This window comes from Rattus norvegicus, chromosome 2 (genome assembly GCF_021556685.1).
Source record: "Rattus norvegicus strain SHRSP/BbbUtx chromosome 2, alternate assembly SHRSP_T2T, whole genome shotgun sequence".
Lineage (NCBI taxonomy): Eukaryota > Metazoa > Chordata > Mammalia > Rodentia > Muridae > Rattus > Rattus norvegicus.
In genome coordinates, this window is record NC_141535.1 from 245,991,521 (window position 1) to 246,003,751 (window position 12,231).

The window sequence follows — 12,231 nt, forward strand, 5'->3', positions numbered from 1 at the left end:
GGGTGTGCATGGAAGCTAAACGAACCTGCGCAAACAGATCCAGGACACTTTGTTTCCTCTTGGGCACTCTTCCAGTACCTGACTCCAGAGAGCGGACTTTCTGCAGCAGGAACCTGGGGTTATCCATCATTTAAAACAACAGCAGCAGCAGCAGCAGCAGCAGCAGCAGCAGCAGCAGCAGCAGCAACAACCACCAAAACAAACCAAAAAACCAAAACAACAACCCCAAGTAAGCTAGACCGGCTGGACAGTGATTGGTAGGCTCTAGGTGAATGGCATGACCTTTTAGTGAAGTGATTCAGTTGGGGTCAGTGGTAGGCAGTGAGCAAGAGGGATCTCAGGTCAGCAATAGGCTGACGTTGAAGGTCGGCTTTGACAACTGATACATACTCAGGGAAGGAAGCAGTCTGGCCACCACACTCAGGTCAGGTAACCTTATCTGACCCAATATGGAAAACAAAATTAGAAAAATGTACAGTGAAAGTGGGCAAAACAGAGCTCTGCTACCCCGCGTTTGTGGCCTGGTAGGTTGATCTCTTATAACTGGGCTGATGTTGGGATCTTTGTTGTCATCTACAGATGTCACTCTTCAGAACTGAAAAATGAGTTTACACACAGACACACACACACACACACAGACACACACACACACACACACACACACACACACACACAATTTATAATTTCATGTTGGGCCACACATGGCTTAATAGAAGCAAGGGTTCTATTAAGGGGGGAGGGTACAGGCCAAACACACATCAAGAGTAGAGTCAAAGGAATCTGACTGTACAGACTTGGGATCCTTTCTCTAGAAACCGAGGCTTTGATGAGCAGAACAAGGCTGACATTTTAAATCATCTATTGACAATTGACCACGGAGCTAGGTGTGTGCGTCATTGACTAGATACAGTTTCTTGCCAATTGATAGATTAACGGACATTTCTAGCCTAAATGCAAACCTATTCAGTCCTTGTCTGAAAAAGCAATGCTGGGGGAGCCCAGTCGGTATGGTACGGTATGGTGTCTGCCCAGTTATCACCACTGGCTCTGTGACATGGGATAGCACTTGTGGGAGGAGTTCTCCTATAGGCCAAATCCCAACCAGGCACCCACACTTTTCTCTAAATAGGAATAGATAGAAAATGGATGAGTATAAAAATGTCTAGCTTACTCTCCTGAAGCCTCAGTCGGACTGAGGGAGGGCCATTCTGCACACATACTTCAGCCTCAGTGGGACTGGAGGATGGCATCCAGCACACACTCCTCTGGTCTCCGTAGGACTAGGGGCAGGATATCCCGCACACACACTCCTCTGGTCTCCGTAGGACTAGGGGCAGGATATCCCGCACACACACTCCTCTGGTCTCAGTAGGACTAGGGGCAGGATATCCCGCACACACACTCCTCTGGTCTCCGTAGGACTAGGGGCAGGATATCCTGCACACACACTCCTCTGGAAGGAGCTGGGAGCGCAGAGGAAGATATAATTGGGTGGTACCAGAGGTGACTGGGCATTGGTATTAGACCCTAAATATTTAACAAGTTATGCAGCCTGAATTATTAGAAGACCTGCCTTGTTCACCAGGAGGGAGGCAGAGGCCCTTGTCTTCCCGAGTTTTTAACCTCACTTTATTTAATCAGGGTTTCAACACCCCCTCGCTATTACAAAAGTATTGGTTTTTATTTTTATTTTTTAACATAGACCCGTGAGACAGACCAAAGACTGTATATGATATTCGCGTAGTGATTTATCTTAAGAATCTGTGAACTGTGCAATCGAGATTGTTAGGACGAAGAGGCCCCTGCTCGCCGTTTGTCAGTGAAGAGCTGAAAGGAGACTGAGATTCAGAAAGGGTAAGGGATATGAGGCTGACCTTTCAGAGACAGGAAACCTTTGATGAACTGTAGGACACCGAGACAGTTCATTTAAAGGATGGCTTCAAAGCGTCATTCCTGGCTGGTTTTGCGTGTGCCTCGGTGAGACTCTTGGGTTGTCTTTTTACATCAACCCAGAGAAAGGACGGTTTCTGCCGCTGTTCACATCTGCAGCCTACATGTGGCACCTTGGCTTTTGGGCTTTGTTACAGCTTTTCAGACTTTTTTTTTTTTTGGACAAAATTAAACCTTCCTGACCATTTGGCAGCATGGGACTTTTCTGAGCTGGGCTGTTAAGGAGAAGAGAGACAGGAAAAGGTCACCGATTTAATCTCCACGCAATTAAGGTCTTCAAACAGCTAAATAAAATTCCTGTTAACATTCTCTCCAGCCTATGAGTCACTACTTTTAGTGTCAGAAGAAGTTAGGAAACAGCTGTTCAAGTGTTCTGGGTGCAAATCCTTGCTGCGTTTTATGCATGGTTTTAGGACAGGATTGTGGTGAGGTTTGATGCATACATACATACACACGCATACATATGTGTATATACTTATGCATAAATGTTTAGACATGTGTATATATGTCTGTATGTACATGCACATATGTATGTGCACATCTTTATGGTGCATACATTAGGTTCAAAGAGCAAAAGTAGTTTCCAGTTTCCAACCATGAATTATAGACTGAGCCTAAGCATATATTAAGGTATAGTATGTAGCCAAAAATTCAGTTTGTTCTAAGTTGAGGGAGTCTTATTATATAGATCAAACTTGCCTCTAGTGGAATTCTTCCTGGTTCTGTGTCTTCAGAGGAGTATTAGGACTTTCACTTCATTGGCTTACTCTAATTCTTAAAATGTCCTAAAAATGTAAGATATTCCATACACTAAAGTTTTGGTTCTAGACACTGGTTTAATAAAACCGTCTAGGAGAATATGAGCAAGTTGAGAAGTCAAAAATGTTAAAGCATGAGCTAGGACTTTATGTCCATAAGGAAAACCCCACAGCAAATAGTATCTTTGTTTCTTCAGGACATGTACAGTTTAAGGTCACAGCTCAAGGGGTGCACTTGGTCTTCAGAGGCAGAGGGGGAAGAGGAATCCTATATGGTGAAAGGAGATATGTAACGTGGGGTTTCCTGGTGTGGAGGAAGGGTTATGGAGAAGCCAGGGGCACACCCAGGGGCTGTTTTCTGAAAATGCATTTGAGTGTCAGTGAGTCCCAGCCCCCTGACAGACGGAGCATGATCCTCCAAAGTGTGTTCTGTTGGCTGGAGAGAAGTATGGGCTGTGAGGTGCTTGAGTTTAGGGCGCACAGGAGAGGCTGAGGACTGCTGAGGAAGCTATTGCTTCCCCGTCGTGCCCCACTGCTAAGCTCTCTCTGATCTGATGTAGACTTTGGGCCTTTCACCCACATTTTAAGTGTTCATTTCTGGTTTCCCCTTTTGTGTAACCCAAATCCAGAGGGTTCCCTGCCTCTTACCATAAGCCTTGGAACAGATAGGCTCTCAGCTGGCAGTTAAACCTGTTTTCAAATGCATCGTTGGCTGTCAGCTGTTAAATCTGTCTACGAATGCCTCGCCGGAGAGTGCTTGCTTAGGCAGCGTTGCCAAGAGTAGCCTTGGTTATCGAGCAACCTTCATAAAACCTTAATGGTTTCACCTTTCTGTTTCAGATTACTTGCAACATATAATAGCCTCACGGATAAACACCTGGCTGGTTATTTTAACAATACCAGGATCAGGCGGCATCTCCTAAGATCCGGGCTGGTAAGACTGCTTTGAGTTCTGCTTGCTTGTTCAACTAAGTCCAAAAATTTCCAACCTTTCTTCAGGTTTCCTTTGAGACTGTGACAACTTTTTCTCCCTACTAATTCAGAAAAATTACTTCCCTTTTAACTTCCGCTTTATTCGAAGCTCTTTCTAAACAAAGGAGAGAGGTTACAATAGCTACTGAGGAAACATAAATTATTGAAGAAAAGTCCCTGCAGATTTCAACAGCATAGTGGACTTGCTTATTTATTCATTGATTCAGCACACAGTCTATGGACCAGACTCTGTTAGAGAGCAAAGGCATAAAAGTCTGTTGTTTCAGAAAAAATATTGTTTTTAATACTCATAGTATATGGTATGGCAACAGAAATGGTTTACTTCCTTTCCTGTCTTTCTTTTTTTTTTTTTTTTTTTTTGGACTTTCATTTCCCTGTGATGGTTTACAGATACCTTTGTGCCTTCCATCAGCGTCAAAGCCGCTCTTCCCACACAATTTCCACTCCTTTAAATGTGTATGCTGTGAGAAAAAAAAATCTAACTCAAAAACCCCTATAGTTTTCCTTTGAAAGAGAAGGGGTGTGGCTCTAGCCTGCGTTGGCTGTTTGCTTTCTTAAAGTACAGCCTTGTTTTGATGTTGAAAGAACTGTATTGTGTTTCTAATGGCTGTTTGTGTGCTTGGCACTAGCTAGGTAGAGCTCAAGGGACAGTCCTTCACTGCCTCATGGGACATTGTTATCAGAAGGGTCAGGTGAAACCTGGCTCTGCAGGAACAAGACTTCCAGGCACACCACTTGCTGCCCAACTTCCTCAATTGTGAAATGAAGGCAAATCCCAACTCCTACCGGCCTCCCCTACATACTCCCCCCACCCCATGCCCGTTGCTCAGTCTGAAATCACTGTGTGACTGTGAACACGGTGAGCTTGATGTTAGTCCCGCAGGACTTTGCTTTTACTTAACACCATCCTTAAGCATGTAATGAACACTTGTTACAATGTGACAAGTCTGCTAAGAAAAGCCTGGCTCCTTTCTCTAAAGTAACCAATCCAGGAAGAGGCCTGCAGCCTGCCCTGCTCACAGCACATGGCAACTCCTTAGATGTGAGTTTAAAACTCTCGCCCCAGACCTGTGGGATTTGCTCTTTGTAAACCCCTCTGGGGGATTCATATCTATTTCACTCGGGGGTTTAAACATGGTGACTCTCTGGGAGCTACCTGCCTGACTGGGGAGAAAAGACAATACCGGAGACAACAATGACACAAGCCAATAGGAGTGACAGGCAGTCAGGATGGCTGAACCTTAGACACTTCCCAGTGATGTGAAGTGGATGGGCAGTACAGTCTAGACACCTTAAGTGAGTTATCTGAAGTAATATGAAGCAACAGCAATATAAAAATACAGCTACAATTGAAGAAGAAAATTAAGAACAGGAAAGTGGGATCTGGAAAGACAGCTCCCTGAGAAGAGCATGTGGACCTGAGCACACAGAGCACCTCATAACTTCCAATGATGTCAGCTCCAGGGCACTCAACACCTGTGGCCTCATGTACATAGGCACACATGCACGCCTGAGCATGTAAACACATGCATGCATGCATGCGCGCGCGCCCGCACACACACACACACACACGCACACACACTTAAACATAAGAAAGGGAATGTTAGGTTGGCTCATATTTAACCTTAACAAAGCATGGTATGGTAATGGGGAGGTGGGAAAGGAACAGGCAGGAGAAGGAAAGCAGCCTCTTACAGGGAAATCAGAAGACAACAGCAGGTGGGGACAAGGGACAGAGTCAAAAGAAGCAAAGAGTGAGGGGAAGGAATCCACACTTGGGGACACAGTGATTCCCCCTGCTGTGACCAATATTAAACAAAAGCCTATCCACACTTCCTTGTAATCCGTAAAAATTCTAAATCATAGCAAATTAAATTATGTTCTGGGCTTCAAAGTGGAGGAAGGAAAAGCAGGGAGAGCAAAGAAAGTAATGAAACCAATTATTTCTCAAGACAAACCAAAGGCTTCCTCAGTTGCTTATCTGCCTAGCCCCTGCCAGGGTTTCCTGGGAGCCCCGCAGGCCTACTCTTGGGCACTCTTTCAAGGTAGCACCTCCTCTTCCCAGGGTGCTTTCAGGAGACTGAAAAGAACACCTGGGTTCCATCACTGGAAAATTGTTACTCTAATGAGAACCTTGTTTTAAACGTCAAGTGTACCACCTGTGTGTGTTTTCACACTGACAGGTAAGGGAGACTTCCTTTTTCCTTTCTGCTTGATGAAATATTCATTAAAAGTGGAAGTTCATTAGTGACAATGGTATTCTACTTTAGGCTTTGAAAAGGCCATCTCTCTCTCTCTCTCTCTCTCTCTCTCTCTCTCTCTCTCTCTCTCCCCCTCCCTCCCTCCCCCCTCTATTCCCATTCCCCCTCCCCCTTCTTTCCATCCCTTTCCTGGTACCTTGCTACTTTGTATTTCTTTGTGTATTTTCCTTATCTGTTCACACTTTGTATTCTTTCCCACAGATCACGAGAAGTGGGAGGATACTTTCTGAAAAGGAATACAAAGTTAACAACATGAAACAGGATCACCAAAAATACATCCGAGAGTGCTTAGCCCGGGCCATTTTCCACAAGGTCCTTGATATGGAGGTGAGGGCCTTCTTCCTCTTTATGACTAATGATGGGTAACTCTTCCTAAACCTCATGGAAAAGGGAAATGGATTAAAGGAAACTGGTCCATTCCTAAGTAGATAGGAGCCCGAACTCTCAAGTTTTTCCCTTTTTTAGTTCAGAAGAGATATGGACATAATTATAAAGTTTGTGATATTTCATTTTCTAAATGTAGATTCTTTTAATCCACAATGGCTACCCAGCCCTCACCATCTGTACCTTAATTTCTACTCGCTAAAAAAAAGTGACATCTGTTTAAATATCAGTAATTCCAGTGCCATGAATTATCCCAGACCTGTTATTCTTTTAAGGCTCCGTAGCTCAGCCGTATGTTAAGTTTCACAGAATAGGCAGTGAAACATCTGCTGTCCCTCCTACGTTAGGACACATTGGTCAGCGCGGCTTTACAGGCTGAGCATCCACACGTTCTGTGGAGTCTGACATTGCACTTTTAGTGGGCCATGAAGCTAACCTGATAAATTTTTGCAGCTTCGCTCCACAAAACTGTAGTTTCAATCATCAAACACCGTTTAGTTATTTTGTGAAAAAGGACACCACTCCTTGGCTCAAACACACAGCAGTAAATCTGAGAAGTGGCTTGGAAGGTCTCTGACTTGTGGGTGCGTTAACATTTATGAACAAATGCAGAAGTATCAGGAAACCAGCAACGAGTTTAGTACCAATGAAAATATTTGTTATTTTGTTGACAGTATCATTGTATCAATCCTGTGGAATGCTCACTCAAGATGAATATTGCACACATACAGTTTCTGCTTACTTAGCAATTCATTTTTTTTAAAACATTTCAGATCATGTCCACAAGTTACCTAGACTCATTGTTGCCAGCCCCAAATTTGCTAATTACAAAAGTACCAGTGGGAATGGTACAATTTTGTTAAAATATAAATAGTATGATACTAAATTAACCCCTACCTAATTTCTAGCTTTAGAAGTACTGAGTTCAATGTTGTCCAGATCCTCAGAGTCTGTAATACATCAGATACCTCAGAACTTTCACATGCAGTTTCAGCTGAGTCTCATAGACTAACAACATATGATTATGTTTAAAAGAACGTATAGTCAGTATAATGTGGGACTTGACCTTTTCTAATCTGAAATTCTGAAATATGGGTCTGTAACATCATACAGTTCATAGGGTAAGAATACTTACTAGACAAGTTGAAGGCCCTGAGTTCAAGTCATCAGCACCCGTGGGAAAACCCGGTGTGGTCACACACACACCTGCTTGTTAACTCCATCCCATCGATGGAAGATGGCTGCCTTGTCCTGGGTTCAGTGAGAGACCCTGTACTAAGGGAATAGGACAGAGCAGGACGGAGCAGGACATCAGATGTATTCCTCTGGTCTCTGTACGCACACCCAAGACATTCAATCACAGTACATATTTCTCACACACAAGCCCACATGCAGTTAGAAGGATAAATAAGGGATGTTCAGAACTTGAGAGTATTGTGAGCTCGGTGTTTGTGTTTAACAGTTTCAGCTTTCAGAGGACTTAGCATGTTCAGATTAGAAGTCTTTTCCCGGGCTCCTGACCTTGGTTCCTTTGCTCATGCTGCTATCCTCCAGCGCAGGCCTCCAGCTCTGGTGTTGGGTGCAGGCCTGATGTGGTCTCCAAAGTGACTGAACAATGCAGAAGGACAGTGGCCCACTGGTTCCTTTACATTATTTTGGTTTTGGCTATGCAGCCCTGGTTGCTACTGGTGGGATTATTGGCTATGCAAAAGCAGGTAGTGTGCCATCCCTGGCTGCTGGACTCTTCTTCAGGGACCTAGCAGGCCTGGGTGCCTACCAGCTGTCTCAGGATCCCAGGAATGTGTAGGTTTTCCTAGCTACGTCTGGGACCTTGGCTGGCATTATGGGGATGAGATTCTACAACTCTGGGAAATTTATGCCTGCAGGTTTGATCGCAGGAGCCAGTTTGCTGATGGTGGCCAAACTTGGAATTAGTATGTTAAGTTCACCCCATCCATAGTAGTCATAGCCCTGCATGGGCTTATGACGAGTTGACACTTTCCAGACCTCCACATTACCACGCTGAAGAGATAAGTACAGCAAAGACCTACATAGCACATGGAGGTGAAGACGTGGTTACTGTGGTGACCGTTCAGAGGCAACGAGTGTCTAACCTCAGAGCTCACACTGCCTTCATGCGGCTTCGTTCTTGTGTTATGATGTCTTGACTCTCTATACTAGTAGATAAAGGGGTAACATGTTGGGTGTCAACACTGGGGGCCCAGAGCTACATGTCCTGCCAGGAAGTATGTGAAATCTCTTGGTGACATTTGGGATGAGGGATCTTTTGCATAGGTCTGCTATGAAATTATGTTATAGTGACATTATCAGTGAAAATAAAGTTTTCTATTTAGAAAAAAAGTATTTAACCATTAGAGTCTTCAGATATCCATAACCTTAAAAAAACAGTGAAATCAGAAACTATTCAGCCACTAACAATATTTTAGAAGACATACCCACTCGGTTAATATACCAGAACAACTAGTATGTCTCCAGGTTGGCACGGGGCCTCCCGTTCACTTGAAACCGCTATAGTTTTTCCTGACATTGCTGTAGGTGCTCATGCATTCACTCATGCAACAATACCTGACTCACTGTGTGCCAAGAGCTGACTCACTGTGTGACAAGAGGGGACCCTGTCCTGTGGCTGCAAGACACTGTTTACTGCAATTCTGCACAGCGACTACATAGAAGAGGGAAGTGACAAACTGGATCCTGCAAACAAGGAGGTGTCCTGAGGGCTTCAGGGCTCCTGCTTCTGGAAAACACACCTGGAAAGGAGGAGGAGCTCAGGAGAGGAATTCCAGAGGCTCATCATAGGCAGGATCCTGCCTATGGAAAGAAAGCCCAAAGGCCACTCAAGGGGTGCTGCTTGGCAGGAGGAAGTGACAGTATTTGAAAAATTGAAACTTTGTTTCTAGGAAGTTTTGCATTCCCAAGGCAGGGTGTGGTATGGGTGCTGAGGTGACCCATGTTTTCACAGCAGGGGAGTTATGAGCAGAGCCATTTGAGATGTTGCTGCTGGAGATGCAGAGGATAGATCGATGGTCTGGAAAAGATTGGAGGTGGGAGGTCCATTAGATTGCTGGGTGCAGCTAGCAGGGCCAGAGAGAGGACAGGAGAAGCAGCTGTCTATGTGGACAGCAGAGAAGGAGAAAGCTGTAGAGAAGTTGCTTTCTCACAAGCAGGGGAGATGGAGAGAGCTTTAGAGGCTGAATGAGGAGGAACTCAGGAAGGAAGAGCAGGAATTCGGGAATAGAAACCCATAATGAGGAGGAACTCAGGAAGGAAGAGCAGGAATTCGGGAAACCCATCGCTGGTGAGGAACAGGCCTGAGAGAATGCTGTGAGGGAGTCAGGGGCTCGAGCCCCTGTACCAGATGCAGAATGGCTCCAAAGGGGTCTGGACCCAGGAGGCAGTGGCACTGGAGGGCTTGGGGAGAGAGTTTCAGCCACAGTGAAGAGGACCCTAGCCACTGACTGCAGAGATCTGGGGACAAATGGAAGTTGGAACCAGACTGATAGTTAATATAAGAAAGTGTGTTGCTGAATGGGTAAAAGATCAGAGCAGTGGGGAGAAGAAGAGAAGAGTCAAGAGATGATTGATGACACCCAGGACGGGAGTGACTGAATCGCCAGGGACCAAGATCAGAGAAAAGGTTTTCCCTGAAGGAACAATGAAACAACAAAACCACCGGTTGATTTCGACTAACCGGAAGACCATTTTTATTTAGGTATATTTTAAGTCGCCAACTATTATATATGAAAATAATTGGAAACCAGGCAAATCATAAAGCAAAAATAATTGCATAAAGTCTCTACTTTCAGACATGGCTATTCTACATTTCTTTTTAATATCTTCTGGGTCACATTTATACATCAATAAAACCATGATATGGCCAAGTATGGTAGCATGCAGCCATAATCTTAGTATCCAGGAGTCCTAGGCAGGAGGATTGCCACAATTTTGAAGCCAACCTGGGCCATGTATTAAGTTCCAGGTAATCTTGAGCTAGGTTCCAAGACCCTTCCTCAAAGAACAATGAACGGTGGATTTCAAATGCGGTTCATCGGGTATGAGCCACTGGCTGCCCTGCAGAGGACCAGAGTTGATTTCTCAGCACCTGCTTCACGCTGTGCATGACTGCGTCTAACTCAAGCTCCGAGAAGGAGCCCCTCCACCACCACGTCCACAGACGCATAAATAAAAAGAAAATCATCCTTTGTGCACACAAGAAAGAAAATCATCATGATAGGCTGTGACGGACATGGGTTGGAGTAAACAAACAGGAAACAGGAAGTGAGACCAAGACGCAAACCTGTGACTGCGTGCGTCAGCGTCTTTGGTTATAAAACGTGATGATGGCCTTGGAACTAGAGAGGTAGGAAGCAGTTCCTCCCTCCAGGGACGCTCGCACAAACTGCTCCACCCGTCAACGGATTCTTATGCATTCAGCATCTTGCTTCCTCCCATGTTACTTTTTCATTAAAAAAATCAAAATCTTTAGAATCTTCATTTAAATGATTACGTTCTGTTCCAGCCCATGGATATGCCAAACATTTAACCATTTTTTTTGCCCCCAAATTTACACCACTAGTCAAAGCTATTTTCAGAGTATCCTTTTGTGCAAACACTTAAAAGCCGTCACTCGGTTTTCCTCTTCAGTTTGGGAACAAAGTTTATGGTTAAAGGGCACGAATACTTTCTAGCTGAGATGTGTTTGTAATTGGCCTCCCAAAGAGTGGTGGCAGTTGATATTCCCACCTGCACACTTAGGCAGGTGGTGGTTCTCCCTCTAAATGACAAGAGGGGTAATTGAAAACAGAGCTACCTCTGCTGGGATTATTTCCCTCTGAAATATTCTTGGCTCTAACTAGCACGGTTCTATCCTCTACAGCGCTACCGTCAGCTGGAAATAAAACGGAAGCTGGATGACTTAGCTCGGAGAGAGCGTATTCAGAGGTTGAAGGTAAACTCTTTTTACCTTTTAATAGCATGGTACCATTCGAACTCTCAGTTAACCTGGAAAGTGTGGAGGCCCCTACTTTTGGACAGCACCCATAGCTGAGATCAAGCAAAGGATTCAAGGGAGCCTGGCTCTCAGTGCCATCAGTACAGATCATGAAAACAGGCACTGCTCCTGAGAAGCGCATTCCGGCCAGGCAAAAACTTTCAAAGACAAACTTGGAAATAGTCAAATTCGATGTCTGGCTTTTGTGTGTTCTTGTGGCAGGGTCCAAAGGATATTCATGAGTCTTAAGAAAATAAAGAGAGATGGTAATCTTCCAGCTTGAAGGAAAATAAAACATCGGAAGAATTATACAATCACACATTTTCATTCGAATGTCACCCTCGAAAATTATGGTGGGAACAAGCTTCCTTAGTAGAAGGAAGCACGAACAGATCTAACATTTTGTGTTAGGTATTTTTAAATCCCTTGGTTGTTCTCTATTTTTGCTCTTTGCAGTGAACTTATGAAATACATCAATTTGAATCAGGGGATGAGAGATTCAATTAGGCATGTTTGAAAAGTTTCAGTTTAGGATGGCAGATTTATTTGATTTCTTGAGCTATTTGAAATCATGGGCTGCTTGTTCTTAATTTGCTATAGTATTACAAACGTGGAGCCTAAAATGCATCTCAGAAAACTGATAAGCATTTGTAAAGTGTTCATAGGGCAACCTGCCCTGTGAGAGTAAAATTTTCCACTCTGGTTTGATGGACTCAAAGATATTTCATCAGAGACAAAGGGTAATCTTGTTACTAGTGTTGAATGACAGGAGGCAGGTCCCTTCTTAGGATCAGGGGAGCTGGGATGCAGAGGCTCCAGGTTCATTCAGCTTGACTGGCGATGCCCAACATCATGAACTTACACTTTCTGTAAT

At 44.3% G+C, this 12,231-nt stretch overlaps 1 protein-coding gene, 1 long non-coding RNA gene and 1 pseudogene across 18 annotated transcripts in view; 2 read left to right on the top strand and 1 right to left on the bottom strand.

Annotated features, from left to right (window-relative positions):
* The window catches only part of Erich3 (glutamate-rich 3), a 102,047-nt gene that overhangs the window by 31,631 nt on the left and 58,185 nt on the right, over positions 1 to 12,231 (top strand). For all 4 annotated transcript variants that reach the window (NM_001433090.1, NM_001433091.1, NM_001433092.1 and 1 more), the window contains 3 exon segments: positions 3,549 to 3,642; positions 6,164 to 6,289; positions 11,244 to 11,315. In NM_001433090.1, the coding sequence (NP_001420019.1) occupies positions 3,549 to 3,642; positions 6,164 to 6,289; positions 11,244 to 11,315 (292 nt within the window).
* The window catches only part of LOC102555516 (uncharacterized), a 39,470-nt gene that overhangs the window by 21,483 nt on the left and 5,756 nt on the right, over positions 1 to 12,231 (bottom strand). For 4 of the 14 annotated variants that reach the window (XR_015672770.1, XR_015672759.1, XR_015672769.1 and 1 more), the window contains 3 exons: positions 7,482 to 7,621; positions 6,099 to 6,188; positions 1,657 to 2,165 (listed from right to left, as the gene is read on the bottom strand). This is a non-coding gene — a long non-coding RNA (uncharacterized LOC102555516). Of the gene's footprint in view, positions 1 to 1,610; positions 2,166 to 6,098; positions 6,189 to 7,481; positions 7,622 to 12,231 lie in introns of those variants that run through there. The other 10 variants (XR_015672744.1, XR_015672742.1, XR_015672747.1 and 7 more) reach the window with 5 other exon arrangements.
* Positions 7,909 to 8,358, top strand: LOC147996635 (transmembrane protein 14C pseudogene; annotated as a pseudogene).